This window comes from Corvus kubaryi, unplaced genomic scaffold, assembly GCF_017639235.1.
Source record: "Corvus kubaryi isolate FWS band 111438036 unplaced genomic scaffold, C.kubaryi_AGA036_p1.0 37395, whole genome shotgun sequence".
NCBI classification, from domain to species: Eukaryota; Metazoa; Chordata; class Aves; order Passeriformes; family Corvidae; genus Corvus; species Corvus kubaryi.
Window position 1 is genome coordinate 6,085,573 of NW_024581134.1, and position 23,955 is coordinate 6,109,527.

The window sequence follows — 23,955 nt, forward strand, 5'->3', positions numbered from 1 at the left end:
GCCTGCAGCCTCCCTGGGCAGCTTGGCCTAACTGGGTCTGGTTTCCTCACTGGTTTGCATTAAGCTGCAAAGTACCAATCGGACCCAGGGAATTGGCTGCAAATCACTTGTGAAATCCTTCTTAATGACAAACTCCATCAGGCCGTGGAGCAGGGCTTCAATCACTTCCTCAGCCTGCACCGCACTCCTACCCTGACGTGACCCCAACTTCTCCCCTGTTTGTGAGGCTTCTCCACAGCTGTGACATAATGTTTGTGATGGCAGGCTTTGGAGGAATTCTGCTCGTGGCAAAGCAGGAATCTGCTTCGAGTTAGCACTGCACATATTTATCAAGTCTACATAGCGTGGCTGCCTGTTGACAAAAATCCCTTCTCCTGTCCCCCGCAGGTTCCCAGAGGAGCTCGCTTGGCCCACAAAGGTTTGGAGCTAAAGCAGGTTCTGGTGTCTGGGAGCAGCCCAGAGAAGGGGCAGCAGATGGGTGATAATCCACATGTGATGCCCAGAGCCAAGCTGTGTTTTTAGTGCCAGATCCTGCCTTTTGGGTGGATTTGGGAGTGCTCAGACACTTCCAGGACCCCTCTGCCATGCCTGGAGCCATTCCCTCCCTAACAGGTTGGTTGAGTTGTATCACATCAGTTCCTCATCTGGAAAAACCGTGGCACGGGGAAGGGGGTTGCACAGTGACCTGGAAACGGCAGATTTGCTTTGTGGGATCCTGATTTTAAAGGTGCTTTACTGCAGCTGCTTCCAAGAAAAGCAAACACTGCCAGGTACCGGGAGCAGCCCCGGGTTGCATTAAAGCCACCTACGCCGCTCGGCCAAAGCTGGGCAGGAAATTCTTCTCCCTTCATGTCTAAATATTTAAGACCTATTTATTTATTTTAATTCCTCTGGTGCATAGGGATAAAAACACAAATCCTTCAAAGGTTTTTCTTATTATGGAAAGCAGCAACAGAAAAAGACTCGTCTAAAAATAGCCGGATATTTAGGGCAGCCTCCGGTAGTGGGAGACAGATCCAGAGCCTTGATTCCACCAAGGAACGTGGTGTCTCCAGCATCCTACGCCTCCATCCCAACAACAAGGTCATGGCATCGTTGGGATGTGACCGGAAGCACCGTCCTGACTGGAGAACCTTTCCTGGAAAACCGCTTCTGACCCAGCCACTTCCCACACAGGATTTTGCCACAGCGTAATTTTCTAATGAAAAGCCATTTTTTTCTTATAAAGCCCCAAAGTGGTTCTGTTTTTCATATGGATTTTGGAGCAGAAACAACCATGCCACTGTTTGCTTTTCCTAAAAATCTCACCTCTTCACCCCACAAGTTTATTGCACTTCCTATAGACAGCCAAAATGTGCAGTTGTGCTTTGAACAGTAAAATTAATTTGGGTGCTGGATAGTTAACAAAATCAACAAATATGACTCTGAAAGTAATTAAAAGAGGAGGGTTTGGAGCTCTTTCCTGACTATTTCTTGCAGAGGATCCAAAGCCCTGGTAAGGAATGCAGAACTATATGAAAATGACTAAGAAAAAAGAGAATGATGAAAGTTCAGTGAGCACCGAAGGAAAGCAAAATGAAAACTGGATGTCACCAAGTAAGAGAAATGTCACCAAGACAGAAAAATGTCACCATTTGAATTCAGGAGGAGCAAAGCACCAAGGTGGGAGATGAAAGAATAATGCAAATCCATGCAGGCAGTTAAAAAGGTTCCCTCCATCCCAATTCCACACATACAGCCTTGATTTGCTGCACTAAGAATTCAGAGAACTAATCCCAGTAATGAAATCCAGACCTGAGACCCTGCAGAATAAACAAACAGCTCATCAAGGTAGAGCCAGCGTTTGCTGGGGTTCTTCTTTCCAGAGTTCTGCTCCCTCTTGTCTCCATTAGTCACTAAAACTTGTGGTGCTGCACGTGAATTTTGGCCTGGCAGAGGTGACCTGTGGCTCTGAGGGATTTCTGCACGTGCTGAAGGAAACCAACAGGTTCCTGGCACCCCTTGCTGAGCACGGGGGTGTTTGTGAGGTGTGGCAGGGCAGGAGGGGGAAGAACGTGCACTGCAGGCAAACAGAATTGCTGGAAAAGCAAATAGAAGTGGCTTTGAATTTTCCCTGGATGTGCCAGGAGGTTACAGAGATGTCTGGCTCTGCATGGCCAAGCCAAGCCAAGACCAGCCACTGGTGCAGCCACCAACAAGCAATGTTTGGAGTCGAAGGAACACTCTTGGGTTCCAGCTGGAAAGGGAGGCCCAGCATTTTGTTGCACTCTCAAGCTGTCGAAATGTTTGCATCAATTGAAAACAGGCTCTTGGGGGAGAGTAAGAAAACAGGGATGAACTTTCAGGCTGAGACCTCAGATGCCAAATTGTAAAACCCTTGGCTGGAAGGTCTCAGGGCAGAAACAACTGTGCAGCATTAACTGCATAGCAGTGGTTCAAACAGGAGCCGTTGGAATAAAGAGCCTTTAGGAAAATTGTGAGGCATTTCTGCTGGGCTCTAGAGCAAGGTCAGAGCATGGGAGCAGCTTTGGGAGGAGAAAAACGCTGCTGGAGAGTAAAAAGAGCTGTAGATCAAGCCCCAATCCTGCAAGCTTGTTCCCAGGAGCTGCTGTGGTGATAGGAACATCTGTGCAGAGGGAAGAGTCCCCTGAGCCCAGGCAGAGGCAGCAGAAAGAGATCCTGACGTGAGGCAGGGCACTGAAATTAAGGGACATCTTCCCCTGTGATGAAACTGAAATTAAGGGACAGCTTCCCTCACAATGGCACTGAAATTAAGGGACATTTCCCCCTGTGGTGAAACTAAAACTCTCACATCTCCATGGCAGGAAGGACAGCCGATCCCTTTTTGTATTCTTAATTAACCTGAGCTATTTTAAAACTACAAGTCCCTAACCTAAGTGTTAGACCTGTTTAGCTTTTTATAAATCTTTCTAAAAAGGATTCTGTTTGTTCATTTTCCAGTATTGTTTCCTTGGCTTTTGGCCATGAAAATACAGTTTATCTGATGGGATTTAATGGATTGGACCAGGATATCAGAAAAGCAGGAATCAGTAGTGATCCTGATGTGTGAGTGGCAGAAGTGCCAATGTTTGGGTGCAATTCCAGCCCAATTCCCATCGTTCTCCTCCTGAGCACAGACAGATTTTCCCCTGCTCTCCCCAAACAACACCCACAGCAGTGACAGGGACAGTGCAGCCTGGCACAAGTCTGAGTTAACAATGCTGAGCATGACCTGTTTACTGTTTGGAAATGAGTAATTCTCTGCATGATTCATCTCGTTGTCTTTGTTGTTCCTCAGAGCAGCCATAGAGGAATTTTAGCTGTGGTATTTTATTGCTGCAGACAACGGGAACTTTCTCTTTTCCCCGGTTTCCAGACAAATGTGGGAGGTTGGGAAGGAGGCACAGAGAAAGAAGGAAAATTTGTCATTTCTCCTTGGAATTCTCCAGTTCTGAACTTGATTAGAGTCCTCCATGTGTCCTGTAGGGGTTTCAACCCCCTTGGCACAATCTTTTAAGTGGGTGAGATGCAGTAGGGGCTGAACACAGCCATGATTTCAACCTCTCCAGCCCTTCCCTGGTGTCTTCCTCACCAGTGGAACCAGATCCTTCACAGCACATCCAAACTGGATCTTGAGCATCCAAGCTGGAAGCAGCAGTGCAACCTCTTTGACATTCCCACCTTGCATGAAGTGTACAAGTGAAATTTTACAATTTCTTCACGTGCCTCCCTGTGCTGACACACGAGCCCATTGTAGCTGAAAGGGAAAATAATTCAGATATCTACACTCAAGCAGAAGGCAATGAAAGGCTCAGGTAGGAACCTCCCATTCACAAACTCCTGCAAAATGCTCATTTTATCTGTTCCACTGAAGATTCCCTAAATGAACACTTATTGTTGCAGACCTGAATCCTGAGGATTTGGAGAGCTCTAACACGCAAATCTTTCCCCTTCTCATCAAGCCCGGCTGTAGCTGGGAGGTTTGGGATCTGCAGGCTCTGCTGACCCTCCAGGACAGCCAGAGGAAGAGGGAGGAAAGGAAATCCAAATATAAAATCAGCTTGATGTTCTTGTCTCTCTCATCAAGGGAGCCGTGTTCCTCCCCCTTCTGTCCTCACCCAGCTCAGGGCACCTTGGCGAGCCCTCCATGCCAAGGATTAATCCAAAGCTGAAAGTTTTTCCATTCAAAATGAGAACAGGATAAAATCTGCAGCTTCAGCTCTTCTGTTTTCTTCCAGAAACGCTCACCCCACTCCTGGGTATGATTCAGCACAAGACAGAAAGGAGCTTTCAGTTACAAAAGCCCTCAACTGCCTCGTTCTTGTTCCAAATCCCGGTGAGGCTCCCCCAGGAGCTCACAGCTGTGGGATCCCGCCCTCACTGCCCTCTCTGACCCCATTCCAGGCCAGGATGGGCAGCCAGTGCCCCACAGCTTGCAGTGGGAGCTGTCTGGCTTTCAGAGAGGGCAGGAAGGATCCAGAGCCATCCCAAAACAAACCCATTTCCCCACAAATCTCATCTATATCCTGCAGATCCAGGGGGAGCATGCAAAGTGCTGAGATTTGGGGCCACTCCATGCAGATAAATCTATTTTGCTGTGCCTTGAGCTGCTCTTCCCAAAGCAGAGCCCAGCTGGCAGCACCTTGAACCCCTGGGAAGTTTTTGGGGCCAAAGCTTGGGAGCAGGGGGATTTTCCCCCCAGCCATTCCCAAGGATTCGTTGTGCACACGCACCCAGCCCCTCTTTCTTCTCCTGAAGTGCTTTCATCTCTCCTGGTTTTGAAGAAAGCAGGGGTGGCCCCACCCTGCTGTACAACTGCAGGGCTATTTACCACTTGGAGAGGAAATCCCATGTCACAACCCCTTGGAGCACAAGGAATAATGTCCGGAATTCCTTTATCTGTGACCAGGCCTGGCTCACAGGCTCTTTCCTGTCACTTAAGTGTACACAAATATATTCTTTTCTTTTGTCAAGGCAGCGGGCCCAGGTTTTAATGATGGTTTATTAAAAAAGAAAAGGCTTTGGCAAGGCTCAAGAACAAACGTTCTCTGACTTTGGGACCTTTTGTTCTTCAAGGTGAAAAGTGACTATAAAGAATAAGGAAAATTGAGTCACTGGTCCTTGCCCTCCATAGTAAATTTGACCTCCACTCTTTTACAGTGCCTAAAATTGGTGTCCTGGGCTAATCAGGGAAGCTGAAGTGATAACCCTCTCTGCAGGGCTGCTGTGCAAGATGATTTTTTTGGAAGTGATCAAAACGACCCTTTGGGCACTGCGGTTTTTGTACCCTCAGCTCCAAGGTTTCTGTCGGTGCCTTCATGCCAAATTTTGCCCAGCTAAAGGTTGTTCTTATCCATTAGCAGGAGGTGGAGTGAGAGCTGCTGCTGGACACAATCCCAAGGGCAATCCCTTGGATGAGAGGATGGGAAGGAGTGGGATGCAGTGTGTGCTGAAACGTCTCCCTGTGCATGGATCCAGAGCTCCGGCCATTCCCTGCACCGTGGAAAAGAGGATCAGGGACTCCCAGGAATACCTGAGCCATCCTCCCAGGGCACCTCTGTGCTGGCAGGATGAGCTGGAACCCCTCAGGGATACCTGCCAGCATCCCAGGCAGTGCTGGGGCCATTCCCTCCTTCCAGGCCACAGATCAATGCAGGGACCACCAGCTCCAGGGCAGAGGGGAGGGAAATCTCCAGCAGGAAACCCCTGGGAGCAATGAAGTTGCAACAGAAAGATTGGCACCAGTGTTCTGAGGGAGGCGGGGGGAGCAGGCAGGAGGAGGAATCTTTCCAGGAAAAGCACATTTGCATCAGATACTTCCAGAAATAAAACATCACCGTGTCAGAGAAACGTTCTGAATACTGGCAGCTCTGCCCTGCTTTGCCCCACCGCCCTTTCAAATCCTTCTCAAAAAAGTGACGATCCTTCAGTCTGGAGCCCCCTCAAGCAGAAAGGAGTGCAAGTGCCAACGGGGGCTGCAGAGCAGCCCCAAGTGACCCCTGGCACCCTCTTGGCACTGCTGGTGATGTGGGGAAGCTGCAGCCTTGTTGCAGGACAAATAACTCAGCAGCTGGAGTTTACTGGCTCTTTATTTATCTTCCTACAGCGCACAGGCAGTGCCAGATGTGCTGTCCCCAACTCACTCGCATCGCGTTTGACGGCTCCCGTCAGAACCTGCCCTGGGCTGTATCCAGCAACGAAACTGTTTTTAGCAGAGATAAATATTTAGGCAAGCCTGTGATCGGCAAGGACCTGTCCCTCCCTTTGCATCCTTCGCAGCTGAACCGAAGGCAGCGGCTCGGAGCAGGGCACAGATGTTTTCTGCACAGGAGGAGCGTCCTGTGCTCTCACCCAGCCGCTGCCACTGCAACAGATCTCCCAAGGAGGGCGACTTTGGCAAGAGGGGACCTTGCAGGGGCTGCAAGCTGAGCATTCACCCGGCACGGCGGTGTCCGAGCGCTGCATCAGAGCAGCGAGCGGGCAGCGGCTCCTGTCTGTGCGCTCCCGGGCAGCAAACGCTGCCACCGGCCCTGGCTGCAGGGGGATAGATCACACTGCTCTCCCGGCCTTGTGGCAGGTGTGGGTATGCGTGGAATACGTTGGATTTGGAGGATTGGGAGTTGTAAGCCTTGATTTTCCTTTGCCCTCTGCGCTGTGGTCCGCGAAGCCCTGCATGGAGCAGAAAGGATCCGTGGTCGGACAGGGTGTGGAGGGGCTGGATCCATGGATTTTCTTTGCTTTCTTCACTTATTTTTCCACTTCCTGAGTGACCCACACTCAGTGAATAAACCCAGCAGGCCCCCGGGCTTTGCTGCAAGGTGTCCTCTCTTGCCTGTGCTGGGATCTCCCCGATTCCCACAGCCCTGGCTGGCCTGTCCTGCCCCCTGGCCGGGACTGCCCGGACAAGGAGCTTTGCCCGGGCAGGGAGGATGGGCTGGCTCAGAAATCCTAAGGAAAACCCATCTGTGAGAACACAATTCATGCAAATCAAGGTGGATTAGTCCCTTCCATTTCCCTGCTCTGTCACTCTGCAGTTGGTGGCAGTGATTTAAGGCCACTTCACTCAGGACTTGGGCTTTTTTCACAGCTTTATTCGCCTGACCTGGGTTTTCCAGTCTGCTGCAACGAGGAGATGAAGCCATGTGTGACAATCCATCCAGGCTGATGTTTGCTGGGATGGATCACAGATTTGCCTGCCCTGTGTCAAAGGGACTCCAGCAGGGACCCCGCCAGCGCTGCCCCAGAAGGGGCCACCCCTCCTGTAGGGACATTTCTCTCAAAATTGCTGCTATAAATTGCTATAAACTCACTTTTTCACTGTGTTTGGAAGAGCTGGGGTTGCTGTGCCACACAAGGAATTCTCAGTGTCACCAACCCCGTGGCTCTGACAGCACAATCCTGATTTTGGATGCAGGTCCCACAGGGAGCTCACAACCTGACAGCGCTGAGATCACTCATAAAGGCAGGCAAGCACCACAACCTCAGCCCAAAGTCCCCAAATCTGAGGTAGGGGAGGGTCAGAAACACCTCCCTGATTTGTATCCTGCCCGATATCTGCTTTTGATTGAGGTCATGTGAGATTGTTATTCCCAGCAGAGTGTTGCCATGTTAAAATGAGGAATTTTTCAGGAATTTTTCATTAACGTTGGCTCTGGCAGATAAAATATTGGCCATGCCAAAGGCAACATGCTTGGGAATAGGCTGCTCTTGAGCAGGGAGATAGCATCCCTGAGCACTGCAGCTCACACAGCACATGGATTGCCTAGTGACAGAGACAATAACAGCCATGGAAGCTGATAGTGGCCAGGAATTTTGCTTTTCCTGTGTATTTCCACCTTCATTAAAAGGCCAGGATAGCATATTCCGCTGGACACTCATTTTTGTTGTTCCCTTTTAAGAGAGAAATTGCTTGGTGAGAGATTAAGCAGCTGCAATTCTATCAAGGGATGCACAGATCAACCTTCTGACTCTTCATCAATTTGATCTTTTTCACATAAAAAGAGAAAAGAGACAGAATATCGGTCATGTATAACCAAAGCAGTGGCTGAGGGAGCGCTGAGGGTTCAGGAGCCTGGCTGGGCTGGTTTCACAAACTTTGCTACAGGATGAGTGAGGAATTCCTGACAACCCTCATGGATAAACCCATCCATGCCCTGGCACCAATCCCAGTCCTAGACCTCCACAGAGCCCAGGTCCAGCATGACCCTCCTGGGCTCCTCTTTTCCTGTCCTCCCAAGATATCTTTGTACCCACTGGACACAGAAATGTGTTCTTAAAGTAAATACCTAACGTTCTGCTGCTTGGGAAGAACAAAACTCTTTCCAAGGAGGAACAATGTCTCTTTTTTGTCTTTCTTCCCACCCTTCCTCACGACAAAGTATTAACAAATATTAATATAAGCACGAAAGTTTTGACACTGAGCTTTGAGGGGATCTGTAAATGGGTGTCTTGTTTGTGTGTGTGTGTGTGTGTTCTTCACCTTGTGTTTTCTGAGGGTGCAAATCCAAGGGGCTGTGCCCAAAAATGAGAAGATTTTTTTGCGGATGTTGATATTTAAGCCTTGGCTGTGGGTTTGGGTAGGTGCAGCTGTTGTAGGGAAACATCTGTGGCTGAGAAAGGACAGCACCAAAATGGCAGTAATAATAATAATAATAATAATAATAATAACAATAATAACAACAGTAATAATAACAGTCTGCAGGGAGCAAGGAGGAATTGGGCTGGATTTTGAGCCCTGGCTGGATGCTGCTCAGCTGCAGCTCTCTGCTCCTCCCCAAAAGTTTGCAGATTCCAGAACAAGTGAGCTCCTAGAGAGGGGGATTTCTCCTTCAGATTCTCAACTTCAATAAATCCAATATTCCCTTGATGCCTGCAATCACCTTCTTTCTCCTGCTGAAAGCAGCAAGGGGCTGTAGGTGAAACTCCTCCTGAGCTCCTGGCAAGCCCTGCTGGCACTCCAGGCTCGTTAAGCAGCTCTCCAAGGGGCACCTCCAGTGTGGATGTGCACAGGGGAGATGAGAACGAACTCTCAGCCTGGAGTCCCCTCACTGTAACAGCCTCTCAGCAGGGGAATCCATCAGATCAGGGCTGGAAATCAGCTTTGCAAATTCCTCCGTGCCAGAAGACACAGCTGGAATGAAAAGCAAGAGGATTCTTGGGATGTGGCTGCAGCTGGAGTGACCGTGCACCAGTGCAGGTGGGTGTGGATGCCATGGATATTTCACTCTTCAGGAGCTGAGGGAGGTACCACAGCAGAAGAAATTCAAGGAAAAAAATGCAGCCTTGCAAGCCCTGAGCATCTCTGCAGGAATTTCTGCCAGTTCAGGCCAAGCCTAGCACAGCACCCAGTCCCAACCCTTGTAACCCGAAATGCCTCCATGTCCTCGCAGCTCCAGATGGGTTTTTCTGTGGTGATGGGAGTGAAAGATGAAGCAAATCTACTGCAGCTCCTGAGCTGCTTTTTCTCTTGCAAGCATTGATCGCTCCATCCCTCCAGGGAGGAAGGGAAGGACCAATCTCCCTGATTTACAGGAGGCACAAAGGCAGGAAAAACCTGTGCTGCAGGGAGGAATGCAAGGCCAAAATGCACTGGAGGACTGAGGGGCACCTGCAAACTTCAGTGCAGGGCCTGACAAAGCACCCACACTGACCAGTGCAGGCAGCAGCGCTGGCATCACGTCAGCCTTTCCCTTCCAGACATCCTGGGTGTTCCTCCATCCCACCCTGCTGCAGCCCCCGTGCTGGAGTCACTGCTGCCCCAGGGGAGCTCCCCTGGGTGTTTGTCAAAAGGCAGGGGACAAAGTTGAATCTCTTAAACCTCACCTGAACTCCCCGTTGGTTTGGAGCACAGCCCCTGGCCCAGTAGAGACAAACTCCACAGACCTGGCCTGGTCCCCTCTGTTCCCAGTTCCCATTCCAGAGCATCCCTCAGTGCTCCATCTCATCTGCCCAAAACATTTCCCTGTCAGGCCTCTGCCTCTCTCTTCAGGAAGTGTTCGGACACTGCTCCCAGGGATGCACAGGGTGGGATCATTGGGGTGCCCTGTGCAGGGACAGGAGCTGGACTGGATGATCCTTGTGGGTCCCTTCCAACTCAGGATATTCTGTGATTCTGTGGTTCTGTCATTCTGTGATTTTGTGGTTCTGTGATTCTGTGATTCTGTGATTCTGTGATTTTGTGATTTTGCTGTTCTGTGGTTCTGTGATCGATTCTGTGGTTCTGTGATTCTGTGGTTCCATGGTTCTGTGGTTCAGAGAGGCTGCCTGTCACCCAGAATGTCTAACAAGGCAGCAGCTCAAGGCAGAGGAAGACATCAACCCAAATGATGCCTGAATTCCTGCTCCTAAGAATGCGAAGGAAACGCAGCCCAAATGAGCTGTGCGAGCACAGAAAGTTAATGTATGCTTGTTGTATATCTGCCCATTGTCCAGGGGAACTCTCTGTTTCCTCTGGGGATCTATAATGAATAGACCTATAAGGGAATGTTGTGGTGGCAGCAATTTCTCTTTTCCTACCATTTAACTCAGAACAATATGGAACCAAAACAACGAGGCAGCCTTTCAAAGGCTGGCAGTACAATGCACCCTATAGGACATCAACCATTAAACTGAAGAGCACGAGGGAGACCTTTGCCCTGTGGATGCTGAGAATTCTTCTCAGTTCCTTTATGCTGAGAATTCCTTTATCATACCCACTGCAGAGCATCAGAGTTGAGATACTCTCCTCACATCCCACCACGCCCAAGTGTCGCTACCCCGCTTTCACTACCAGCATAGGGCAAGGCCAGAACTGAGATAAGCAAAAGAATTTAAAACAGGAAAGATGACTAAAGGAATCAGGCTGCTCTGGGCTCTCCTCTCTCTCTCTCAGTCTCGTTAGCTTAGATCTAAATTGAAGGAGACTTCTTGTGACACCAGATATATTGGTCAGCCTGGGAATTAAAGAATCAGCCCCAAAAAAAGGCTCTGCAAGGCTTTAACTTCATGACTGATCCAGGTGAAGTGTTTATTCTGAACCACAGCAGTGATGGCACCAATGATATATCAGTATTATCTATATTGCTACTCTGAGGAGGCAAAATGAATGCTTGGAAAGAGTTTACACCCCATCAGAGCCTGTAGGAGCAATCCCAGAGTCATCGGACAAAGGCTTTGGTGTTTCCCTCATGCAGAGTGTGCAGGGATGGACTGTGGATTAAAGATTACACTTGGCACAGGTAGGCAGAGAGGGAGAAGCTCCAAGCTGCACTGCTCAGTGCCAGACCACAAATCCAGGTAATATTTCAAAGTCCACATTCATTTTAAAGTACAAAAATACTGTACAGTGGAAGGGCAAATGGCCTCGAACAGTGGCTGTGCCAGCAATCCTCCAGGGAAATCAAAACCTGCTCAGCTTCAGCTTTTCCACTAATCTTGCTCAGAGCACAGAATTTTCATCTCTACTGCCCTGATTTTCTCCTGAGTGCAGGACAGATTTGGCAAATGAAAAGTGAGATTCATACCCAGACAAAACTCCTTTCCTCTTCTTTTGTCCTTCTGCCAGAAACCCACCAGAAAGCCAAAGATTCTGTCCTGGAGAAGGTTAAAACAAGTTGGGCACATATTCTTGGGATGGGAGAAGGAAAACCTTTCTCTAGGGAGCATCAGCCTGTGTCTGCAGACTTGAGGGATGCTGTGGTGCCTGTTTGGGGAGCCTGCCCTGCTGGTATCATGCACCAGCTCTGCCAACCCACACAGAACATTAGGAAATCAGGCTGGTAATTTATTTTTAAGAGCAATATAACCACCATAGGTACGCACAAAGTTCAAGAGAGAGCAACCTCAGTCACCAGAAGAGGGTCCATGACTTCATGATTTCTCGAATTAAACCAATAATGGCATTTCACCAGGTGGGTCTGAGTATTGCTTTTCACATACAAAGTAGACAACAATAAAAAGGGCAGAGTGGCTGATTTATACAAGAGATAAGAAGAGGTAAAACAGATCAGAACAATCCCATAGGAATAATTAGGGGAAATCAGCCTTGTATACAATGACAGAATTCCTGATGGAAACTGCCTGGAGCTGGATGGGGGAGCCCCTGACAAGCCCTGCTCAGCAGCCTCCTGTTTTCCTGAATTCCTCTTCCCAGGTGGTCTCTCCATCCCAGGAGTTGGGCCATGCTGGATCTTTCATTTCACCCTGCATTGCTCTCATCAGAGCAGGGCTGGTATAGCCCAAACTCACCCAGAAATCTGAGCTCGTGTCTATTTGACTGGTTGGGAAAGCCAGGAGAGAACATTCCAGGTGTGGAAACACCACAGCAGTTCCAAACCTGTACATTCATCACACTGCACTCTTGGTTTATCTCCCTGCTGATGGATTAAGTGATAAAACTGTCCACAGGATCATTAGTGGCTTCATGGGAACACCTGGCCTTACTTTCCCAGAGAGCCAGGGTGCCGTTATCCTTGGAAAAGTCCCCACTGGGTGGGATGATGGGCTGGGAGAACCAGAGTGAGATGGGCCAAGAGCATGGAGCTCCCAGGCAGAGGAGGCTCTGCCCCAGGCAATCCCTCCCTGCCATGCTGACATAGGATTTTAGGGATTAATCACTCTCTCTGGGAATTCCTATTGGGCCAAACCCTATTGCTCTGTCCTTACTCAACAGAAAATCTGCCCAGACTAAAGGGAAGTTGTTTAAAGCATGGCAGTCTCCAGGAGTCTGAGCAGAACAGATCTGTGCAGCCAAAATCAATGTGAGGTGAGCACCTGGGAATAGCAGGAGGGCTTCTTGTGCTGCCTCACACAACTGGGGCTGCTGCAGGCTCAGCCACGCCCTGGCTTCCCTTCACCACTGGAAAAAAAGCAGGTTATTTTCCTTTCTCGCAGTGAAGCAAATCAGGATTTTCCAGCATGATCAGTAAGGTCTCTACCTTTATAAAGCCTGCAGTGAGGGAGCAGCTTTCACTCAGCCCTTTTTCCCCTCAGATTCCACCACAAATTGGGTAAACAGCCAGAATAAAATAAATGCTCTCAGCCATACAATGGACAATTCAAAGACGGGCTATTGTCTTCAGCCAAGCACAGCCTTAAACCTGTGTGAGCGAGAGGCAAAGCTTGTCCCGAGTGCGTGAACATGAAAATAATCCAGACATCATCCATTCGCAGAGAAAAAATGTGGCAGGCCAAAAGGTTAGCTGATTCTCTCTGCTTCACACCGTGTAATAGCTTAAATTGTGTTTTAAAGGTCCTCAGGCTGACATCATTGTTTACATTATTTGAATCATGCTTTAATTGTAGCAATCCCCTTCCAAGCAGCCGAGCTCACTGCGAGGCTCAGCCCTGCTGTGTCATGCAGAGAGAGCTGACACCACTTCCTTGCCTCATCCACATCCAGAAAGAGAGCTGGGAAAAGGGATCTTGCCTCAGAAACAGAGCTGGGAAAAGCATTTCTCCCCACACCTGTGCTCTGCATTATTACTTCTGATATTCCTCACGGGTTAGGAAGCAAAGCAGTGGAAGCTCCTGCAATCCTTCCCCTTATCAAAGCAGCATTAATTGGGGAGTAAAGCATCAGTGGGGACTCTTCCCTAAGTAAAGGGGGGATGTTCCAATGACCCAGTGGGGCACCTGTGGGATTTATTTTTCTGCAAGGAAAGGCAGAGAGACCTTGAGTCTTGCAGCAGAAAATCCCCAGAGCTTTACTTCTCTCCTTCCAGCCCCAGCCGCGCGCGCCTTCCTGCTGTGAAGGGCTCTGGACAAGCTCTTCCAACAGCCTTTTCCTGCTCCTGGAATCAGGATTGCCCACACCACGGGCTTCCAAGTGCTACTGTGTGGATGTGTGTGATGGCTCCTGTGGGAGCTGCTCCTGGCAGCTGGAAGAGTGAGTGGAGAAGCAGAGGGGGAAATCACATTTTACAGCTCTTGGGGGACAATCTGTAGGAGGTGTCTGCACATTAAAGGTCTGAAACGCCGACCCCTGCACTACCCAGCCCAAAAACTGGGGAAATCCAGGCTCAGGATGAGCTTTCAGGATGATCCCTATTGCTACAAAGGGCCAAAGTGAGCCCTTCTCAGTAGCTGGGGGGGAATTGAGGAGGGGATTCTGGGCACTCATATCCCCACTCAGCTTCTGTGGACTGGGAGGAAATTGCTTTAACTCCTAAATGAGTGTATTCAGCCCTGATTTCAGTTAATGAGCTCTGGATTAAGAGCAAACAGGATGAATGGCTCACAGCTCAGCTGTTTCTGTGTGTGGAGTATCCCTGTGAGCAACCCCGTGTTCCTCACGGCTGTAGAGGAATGGGCAAAGTAGCCCCATGGTGCTTGGTGCTTTTCCTGCAAGCTGACCCTGGTGTATCCGTGAGGAAGAATTCCAGGTGAGCCATTTCTGAGCTGTGGGCTCTAAGGAAGCAAACGTTTTGGCTGAGGTGGTTTAGATTGGAGGCGGTTTTGTAAAAATGGAACAGGTAATGACTAGGTCAGGCTTCCTTGACCCTCAAATCAAGAACAATCCCAGCAGGGCTGAAAGCTCCCCTCTCCACTTCCTTGGCAATCATGTTCCCACAGTTCAGAAAAACACAGGAAGATCTAAGGAAACCTATGTGGAAATGCAGAAGACAAAGGCAAGTAATCTGAAAATAGAAGGCTGGTCCATATATTTCCTTTACATTCTGGGCCTCAGTTTGGCTTTTGGCTGAATTTTGAAACCTGGGGGGCCATGTGCTTTTGCCATTCCCTGCAGGACACAAAGGAAAAGTGGCTTTTTCAGACTTCCATCATTTGCAGGGTTAGATGAGGTTCTTTCCTCGTTGCTCAGTCAAAGACTCAGGGCTAAAACTTTCCTGCTTAGAGCCACAACAAAATCCCTGGACAGCGGTCACACATACCCCATACAGGAGATGTGACCCCTCCTGCATTTCCAGATACTGGGGGCACTTGCAAAAATTATTTCTTGTAAAAATTCAGTGCAGTAGGAACATGAAGAGCTGACAGAAAACAAGAGATTCAGCTGCAGGTCTCAAGCAGTCCCACTTTGGTTTTTTCAGAAATCTCTGCACCAGAGAAAGTTCTAAAGGCAAAATTCATTTTGGGACAGAGAAGAGAGACTGTGCAGACTCCTGGTGTGGAAGGGCTGGCGAATTCCTCTTGGCTTCTCCTGATGTAAAAATTCGAGGAATCCTGAGCCCTGAGGGGAGTTTAGGAGACATCCAGGAAAGGGGGGGAGAGAGGAGAGGGATGTAGGATGTAGCGGGGACTAAAAGTACGTGCTGCAAAGACAGACTAATCCGAGGACTTGGGGATGAGGGTATTGGAGTGAGTCATGAAGATGTCCACAGACTTACTCACTATCCATCATAGAAACCCTTTTTTAAATTCCCTGCTTCCATTCCCACAGCCTTTGGAATCGTGTCCAGCGCTCGGCAGAGAAGAATTTGCAGAAAATGGGCACCCCTCAGTTTTGCTCATCACAGCCTCACAAGATCGGGCTGATCCTGATCCTTCCTCCTTCCCCACTTGAGGAAGCTCCTGGCCGAGCCTCTGAGGTCACACTTCGTGTAGAAACCTTGATTCCCATGATTTGTGCAAATCCTGCCTTGCTCCTGATGACTGCAAGCTCTGCTGCTGGAGTCCTGCTCCCCAGGGCAAGCCTCAAGCAGGCACTTCTATTCAATGCCAGTTCCAGATAACAACCTTGGCTGGTGGATTTTGGCAGCTTCTACTCTATTCTCTGTGGCCTTAGAAAGAAAAATTAAAGAAGTGCCTAATGGGGAGCTCGGTTCTCAATTACACACATTTCATCCAGCTTTTTTTGGGCAGCCAGTTGTTCTGAGGGCTGTGACTGAGGACAGTGGGATGCTCTTCCCGAAGGAGGAACGGGAATGTCCTGATGGGCGCTCAGAGCCTTCATGTCCTGTCAGTCATGGGAGCTGCTGTCTGAGGGAAAGCACTGGGGACACATTTATTCCATCCCTAGCTGTTGTTTAGATACTCCAATATCCCTTAATTACTTCCACTTCTAATTCCCATTCCAGTGACATCAGGCTGGTTTGGAGAAAAAAGGAGAGGTGGATCAGAGGAAATACCAGAGTGAGCATGTGAAGCTCAGTGGGGCTGTGCTTCAGTGTCCTCCTCGTGCTCACTTTGGAAGTCCAACGCTGCCTCCTGGAAATTTCCTGTGTAGCTTTAAAAAGTGCAGGTGGCTGCTGCTGCCCCCAGAACTCTCCTGCAATGGGAACTGAGAGCACCTGGCCTTTTTCTTGGTGATGGAGTGACCCTTCCAGCATCACGCCTTGCAAATGTCTCTGGAAGGAGAAGATGTATCTCACCCCTCAATAAATATGGGATAGAGCAGGTTTTCACCCTCCTCCAAACTGCGCTGGTGATTTGGGACACAAAGCTCCAGAAAGCACAGATCACCTCCCCTGGCTGTACCTGAGGAATCTCCTTCTGGGCTTGGAAACTTTTTGCTCGTGTGCACAGACTTCTTAACAACAGAAATATTCCACATTCAGCCCAGTTTGAGATATTAATTTGAAGTGCTGTAGATTGAGTTATCACTTTGTACAAATAATTTGTCACAAAATGAACAATCCAGGGAATGTGTGAAAGGGCAGAAATGACCCAAATGGACCCCGTTGCTCTTACTCAGAGCAGACCAATGTGCACAGATAAATCTTTTGTACAAGTTTTAAAGAAAATCCTGCCAGTTCTTACACCAGAAACCTTCAACAAACAATCTGCATGGTTTTCTCAGTGTTCTTTGGGGTGTGATGCTGTTTTTTAGAAGTTCAGGGAGTACTCAGAAATACTTTACGTTTTTTGCCCTGCCTTAAATGGCTGAATTGGTATAAAGAGATTTCCAGTTGGTTTTGAATGTGGCAGCTCCAGCAGGAGGCTCATGTATCAGCAGCCTAAAAAAGGCTGCTCTGCTTTTTATAACATTTTCCCACAGTAAAGCAAATATTTGGGAGTAACATCAATTAAGAGGCACGTTTTTTGGGAAAGCAACCCCTCAGTGCCTCTGCCTTGGCACAGCCACACTGATCCTGCAGGACAATGCGACCATCCCGGCTGGAAAACCGGGAGGAATCCGAGCTCCTGAGCTTTTATCTGCTGATATATGGTTTAATTGAAATCTCTATGTTAACGAGCTCTGTTGCCCATCCAGAATATTCAATTTGTAGAAGACATTGTAAAATCAAACAACAACCAAAAAATCAGTTTTGAATGCACTTTAATTCCAAAGCCATTGGGCAGGACCTCATTTTTGTTCTTCAATCTTTAATAATTTCCAGTGTTAAATCACTGAGTTTATTCCGATACCTGAAAACTTACTTGGATTGCTCAGGTATTAAAAACCCCCTGGTGATCATGTCAGCAGGTAAAAGATACTGAATTTTTCGTGCACAATTTAAGGTGTAAGAATTTCTTTGCAGATTGTTTTTCCAAGGGCTGATTATGAACCATCCCACCCCACACCTAAAACCTGTGCCAGCCTTTGGCATCTGTACCATCATTACCACATCAAAGGTTCTGAGCAGCAAGACCCCAACCAGTGCTCTGAGGAGCTGAGAAGAAGCTGAGCAATGAGCAAAAGGAAAGTGGAAATTTAATGATACTCATGGGACTAAAGAAGGAAATTTAAAGATGCACTTAAAGCTGTATTTTAGAGTAAGGTGGGCAATATTTGGGATGATGTTCATATGGCCTCTTCCCCCTGCTGAAAGCACCAAATAAGTCAGGAGTTCTCCAAAGGGGACCTGGATAAATGTAGTGGCCAGGATTTCATCGAGTTCATTGCTGGAGATGAACTTGGAGGGAAAAGTGGCTGAGGAGTCGATCCCTCAGTACCGAGCAGCTTTCACAATTGTAGGGCTTTCCTTCTCTCTGCATTGCAGATGGAATTGTTTGGATTGGACTCAGAGTCAGCCTCCTCAGCACAGCTCTGCCTGACTCTGGCCACAAAGATCCCAGGGAAGGTTTAACCTACAGCCGAAGGATAAATCCGGGCTTTGGGAGGTCGAGCAGAGCTCCACTGAGCTCAGTGCTGGAGAGGAACTTTGAGAGCCAGGTGGTGAGCAGTTAATTCCCAATAACACCGGTGCTATCCCCAGTCCTCAGCCTTCCTGGCCCTGTCTCCCTTTGGCTCCCAGCCTGATGAGGGCACCCAGGGGCTGTGCTGATGTGTTCTGTTCCTAACGATGAACCAAGCTCCTGACACCCACAGTGCTCCTTCCCCTCAGCAGCCTCTGCCTACGGGGACAGGGATGTCCCTGCCTTCCTCCCTCTGTCACACGATGCAGACTTTGCCTTCTCTTGGCATCCTCTGTGCGTGGCACTGATGGCAAAAGGAATCTGGACCAAACTCCGAGGTTATCAGGGCCAACACGATTAGGAAGGGAACCTGGTGAGTAAGGAGCCGAGCAGCCCTGAAATGTGGGCAGCATCTCCAGCCAGGCTTTTCCCCCAGCTCCTCAGTCCTGAAATCCCTGTGCTCCACCTCACCCTGGAGCCTCAGGGACACTTGGGCACACCACGTTTTCTCCCACCTCCCAATCCCTTGTTATTATCCCTCTCTAATCCACGAAAGCCTGTGGAGATTTATGCCTCTGTGAAATCCACACTGGATTTCGGGCAACTTTTCCAGGTTGTTCAGAGGTTAAAACTCCCAAAGCATGCAGCTGGCTGCTGCTGCACGTGTCAGCCAGCTGGAGCACATCTCGGGAATCCTCCCAGGGCTGCTCCAGGTGTGGGCACTGCTGGCTGACCTGGCACAGCACTGGTTCCCTAGGGACACCACGGATCCTGAGGATTCCTGCTGCAGGGGCTCCTTGCCACCTGCCAGGTTTGCTGCTTCTGCTTTTCCTGGAAAAGCTGGACAAGCCCTTTGGAGCACAACCTCAGGCTTAGCTCTTTATTCTGCAGGTGACTGTGGGGAGGATGTGAAATTCCCCGGGGCTTGTGCCTGCCAATCAGTCCCTTTCTGCAGAAGGAATACATTAAATCCCTGAATGAATCGAAGAAAATCAAGGACTCCACAGTGTTTCCAGAAGCAATCCTCTTAACTATGAAAAGATCATAATATGCTGAAGAACAACAGCCTCATGCTGTGCAATACATCCACTACCCAAAAATATTCCAAAGTCCTTTCTGTCAGAAGGAATTCCTCAATAAACAACAGCCCATCTCCCTTACACAATTTGCAGCGTCATGAATGAATAGCTCAGTAATCCAGCAAAATCCTCATGCTTAATGAGATAATGAAAAGTCATACGGCAGATGGAAAAGCTCTCCCAAATCTCATTAACCTGCCTCTTGGCTTTTCTGATAGCAGCGAAAACTGGGAGTAAATCGAGGGGGACAGGGAGTTTGCTGCAAAGGAAAATGAATTTTGGAGGGCAGCAATCTAACCTGGCACCTGGGCTGAGAGAAGGCAGAGAAGGAGAAGTTGGAGGAGAAGCACCACGTGAATAAAAATTGAAATATCAAAGAATCAGAATGGGAATATCAAAGAGAATTGGGGTTTGCCCGTAGTGTCTGCGCCCACAGCTCCAACAGGAGCCCCAGGACAGCGGGACAGCCCAGGCACTCCCAGACAGCTCCTCCTTTTAAAGCCTCAGCTCTGCCTCAAGTGATCAAATACAACCAGAAACCCTCCCACATCGAGGGGAAAAAAGCCACAAACTGGTGAACGCTCACAGCTTGCTATTTTTAACCAAGTGGCCAAACCTCGAGGGGAAACACCCATTAAAGTCTGACCTTTATGTGCAACTCCTTCAAGGAGGTTTAATTTTTTTTTTTTTACCTTGATTTCCAAAGATCAGTTTTAACGAAGGTGTGAAGCCCGAGGCGTCGCCTGGGGTTTGGGGACAGAGCGGTGGCACCTGCCCGCTGGCACCGGGGCTCTCGGGTGGGTGACACCTCACCGGGCCGGTGGAGGAGCACAAAAAGCGTCCAAAAAGCGCAAAAAAGCATCACCGAGCGCTCTCCTGAGGGCCCCCGAGGGACGGCACCGCACCGGGGCAGCGACGCGCGGCTCGTCCCCCCTCTGCCACCCCCGGGGACACGGGCGGCTCTTACCGTGCAGCAGCAGCAGCCCCTGAAGGGCACAGACGGCCAGCAGGGCGCTCGCCCGGGCCAGCATCCCGGGGCCGGTCCTGGTGCGCGTCCCGAGCCAGCCGAGTCCGCCGGACAAGTTTTCCTTCGCAGCGAGAAGTTTGGGAAAGCCGGAGCGGGGAGGGAGGGAAGGACAAGGCGCGCAGGAGTTGCCACTTGTTGATTGCAGTTAAATTGTTCTTTCCATTCACTGCTTCATCCTGGGGCTGCGGGTTGTGTTCGCCTTCCTTTCTGCCCCGAGGTTCTCAGTTTTTCCTTCACCCCCTTTCTGCAATCACCTTAATTCCTTCTTTCCCCCCTTTTCTCCAATCCCCGGGGTGTCTGAGGGGAGCGCTGCTCTGCCTCAGGAGCCTCCCCAGCCCGCCCGGCTGGCGCAGAGTCACTCAAGGGGTTAAAAAGCAAAGCGAAAACACCACAAAAAGTTTGGCAAAAAGTTTCCTCCGCTCGGCTCGCAGCAGCCCGGAGTTTGGGGTAAGGTGGCTGAGCCGCAAAGCCTCCTCTGAAATTTATTTCTCCAGGGAGGTGCAGGTGCCGCGGGGTCGGCAGGAAGGACAGATCTCGGTGTCCCAGCAGGGCAGGACGGCGGGAGATGCCCCGGTGCCCACCTGGCTCTACCTGCCCGGGGGCACCGCAGCGGGCGGGCAGCGGGGCTGGGGCATGGCCGGAGCCCGCCTGGCTCTGCTCTCTGCCTGTCCCCCACCCCTCCGCCTTGGCTTGGCTTTCGCAGGGAAGTTTGATGCGAGGCCGAGATTCTTTATAGGGACAGGAAAAAAAAAAAAAGGAGGAAGGAGAGACGTCACCAGGCGAGGCAAGGGGACTTGACTCTCTCTCTCGCTCGCTCCCTGTCATTTCACAGAGCTCCTGGATTTCCTGTTGCTGCTGCCTGAGATGGGGCAAAGAAGTGAATTCCCGCTGCTTGCCAGCATCGCCTGGCCCTGCAAAGCCGGAGTTCGGGAGCATCAGGTGGCAACATCTTCCCACAGGGCAGAGAGGTGGCATCTCCCTCCAGCCCCGGGGCCCCGGGAAGGGAGCACAGGGACACCACCTGAGGAACAGGCTCTCTTGCAGGAGCCTCTCTCTGTGCCCTCCTTCTCCTGTTATTTAGCAGCTCGGGCTCTCCTGCTGCTGTGTCCTGGTGGAATGCCACCTGTGCCCTCCCTGCCCTGCTGTGGCAGCCACTGCCGTGCCTCCCTTGCTCTTGGGGCACCGCGGAAATCCCTTGTTTGGACAGGATATTTCAGGGAACCCCAGTGATGATGCTACTTATATTGCACCGCTGCCACCCTGATCCCTCACGGGATTCTCACCTGGGCATTGTCTCCAGGCACTTGGGTGTAGACAGGTCCACCCACACATGGAGGCTTCCAGCCTGTCCCTGTGCCCCTGCTCTCGCCGTGCCAGGCAGGATTTCGGCAGGGATGGGCATTCCAGCCCTGTGGATGTTCCCTTTTTCCCTCGGCCCTGGGAGATCACAGCCCAGTCCTGGCTCAGGGCTGCTCCTCCAGCCACGGGTGCCTCAGCTGTGAGGGTCACAAACTGGTGACAGCTGTCCCAGGAGATGTCCCAGAGCATGTCAGGGACACTTCTGGAAGCACAGCCAGCACTGAGGTGACCAGGAGGGAGCTGTTCTGTGCTGTTTCAATGCAGGTATCAGATATGTGGCTTTTAATGTAAAAACACTGAAAATGAGGGAGTGGTGGAAGCTCCACAGCTGTCCCCGCAGACTATCCTTCCCAATAATCCCAATAATCCCAATCCCAACAAGTGAGGCACTGGGGACACTGATGTCAAAGGACCTACAGAGCCTTACAGTAGTAAGTCCCTGTGGCTCAGTGATGGGGTTGGTTTGCAGTTTTTTGTCCCTCTTGTTTGCAAAAGAAGAGACAGAGGCAGCAGGTGCCTCAGACAGACCTTTTCCTGGATGGAGATCAGGGGGTTTGGTGGCACTGAACTTTGCTCAGGGCCCTTTCACACCTCAGTTTAGTCCATAAATCCTTTAATCCATAAATGCCCATAACAGGTCTGAGTTCTACACTGCCATGCACTGGAGCAAAGGGAGATAGATGCAGGTCCCCTTCTGAGAGTTACAAATCCAAAGAAAAAAGGGCACTTCAGAAGATGAGAATTGATAGAAATGTCCCACATTCAACAAGGAATTGAACACAGGCCTCAGATATTCCCGGGTTTATAAACAAGAAGCCTCATTTTTCATGCACAGTGTTAAATCAAGAATGCTTTTCTCAACATGATCTTCATATAAATGCTCAGATCATTCTCAAGATGACAAATGCATTTTCTATGCCTAAAATTAATTTTTAGAACATACAACTTTCCCCAGATCTGGGTTACAGTAACAGAATCCTAAATAATTATGGATAATAGTAAAGACCAATCTCATAGGAACTTAACTGGAGAATCAAAACTCTAACATAATTATAGGACTGTAGTTTATTTGTGATTTATGGGGAAGTGTTTAAAAATTCATTAGGGGTTACTTACCGGCTGGTAATAAATTGTGTTGTATTTGTGTAATGCCCCAGATAATCTTTTATCTGATAAATGTAATTGATCTTTTAATTGAGATTAGACGCCTCTCACATGTGGTTTCACAAGGAATTCAGTGTTAGAACCTGGACAAGCAGTCCTGAGTTTATAATACTTTATTTTCTCCCTCGTAATACGCAAAATAAAAGTTGTAAGAAGGGCACATTTTGTTCCTGAGCACCTTCCTGTGCCTGGAGCAACCTGTTAGAGCTTTTCCAAAGGAAAGCAGACTTCCCTGGCTCAGCAGCCTGTTCTGCTCACACAGATGGGAAAAGCCATTTGCTAACTGGGCCAGAACCTCTCCATAATAACCCAGCTCATTTTTCCATGACACATACTCCATCCGAGGAACTCAGAGCTCTTTACCAATATTAACAAATATCAGCCTCACCATACTCAGGGGAACTGAAGCAGGGCTAGCAAAGGTCATTTCCCTTCCTGATGAGGCGCTCTGAGCTTTGCAAAGGCACCCAGCAGTTGCAGCAGTGTGACCATAAGTAAATAAAAATAATTACAGCATAAAGAAGTGAAGGTGGCTGTGTCTGTGTCCCAGACAGCTGGGATGGAAAGCAGTGACCTGCAGGAATTTGGCTGGAATACCTGGATATGGAATATGGTCCATGTTTTTTGTAGGACCAAGGCAGGGGAGTCAGTGGGACCTGACTGAGCCCAGGATATGCCTGGCCACCCCCTGGAATAGCTCCCATCCTTTCTGGCACTGGCCTGGAAGAGGATTACATGTGTCACGTTAATCCCTTCTGCCAGCTTGGCAGGGAACAGTTCCAGAGCTGGAAACCCTTCCCTTCACCTCGCTCCTGTGTTGGTGCTCATCCATGGAAGGGGACAGAGGGAATGGCTCTGGATCCGGGCAGGGTCTGGAATTGTATCCTGAGCTGGTTTTAGCCTTAAAGGTAAAATGTCTCTAATCCAAATGGAGCTGCCCAAATCTGGGCTGGTCCCCAGGCTCCCTGCTCAGTGATGGCAGAGTCAGAGTCAGGCTCTCCTGACTCAGCCCTGTTTCACAAACTCTCTGCCAGGTGCCTGTTTGCCTCCCTCAGCAGCAGAGGGAAGAGACTAATTTAGCCATAATCCTGAATTTTAGCTGGGTAATTCTGCCCTGTGTGTTCAGGTGGATGCACTGTGATGCCTTTGCTGTCAGCTCCACACAGGGAATCCTGGCAGAGTCAGTTCTGGGGGGGGAGTTGTTCTCCAAAGGGGCCCCAAAGCAGCAGGAGGGAGCTGGAACCCCCAGCCGTGGCTGAGCTGGTGTGGCCTCCCAGAGCTGAGCTTTGCTGTGGAAAGAGAAGCAAG

General features: G+C 49.6%; 1 protein-coding gene across 2 annotated transcripts in view; it reads right to left on the reverse strand.

Moving 5' to 3' along the window:
- Window positions 1-20,833, reverse strand: part of LOC121670076 (vascular endothelial growth factor receptor kdr-like) — a 120,762-nt gene extending 99,929 nt beyond the window's left edge. For both annotated transcript variants that reach the window (XM_042039827.1, XM_042039826.1), the window contains exon 1: window positions 20,065-20,833. In XM_042039827.1, the coding sequence (XP_041895761.1) occupies window positions 20,065-20,128 (64 nt within the window). In that variant the 5' untranslated portion in view covers window positions 20,129-20,833. The remainder of the gene's footprint in view (window positions 1-20,064) is intronic.
- Window positions 20,834-23,955: the final 3,122 nt, after the last annotated feature.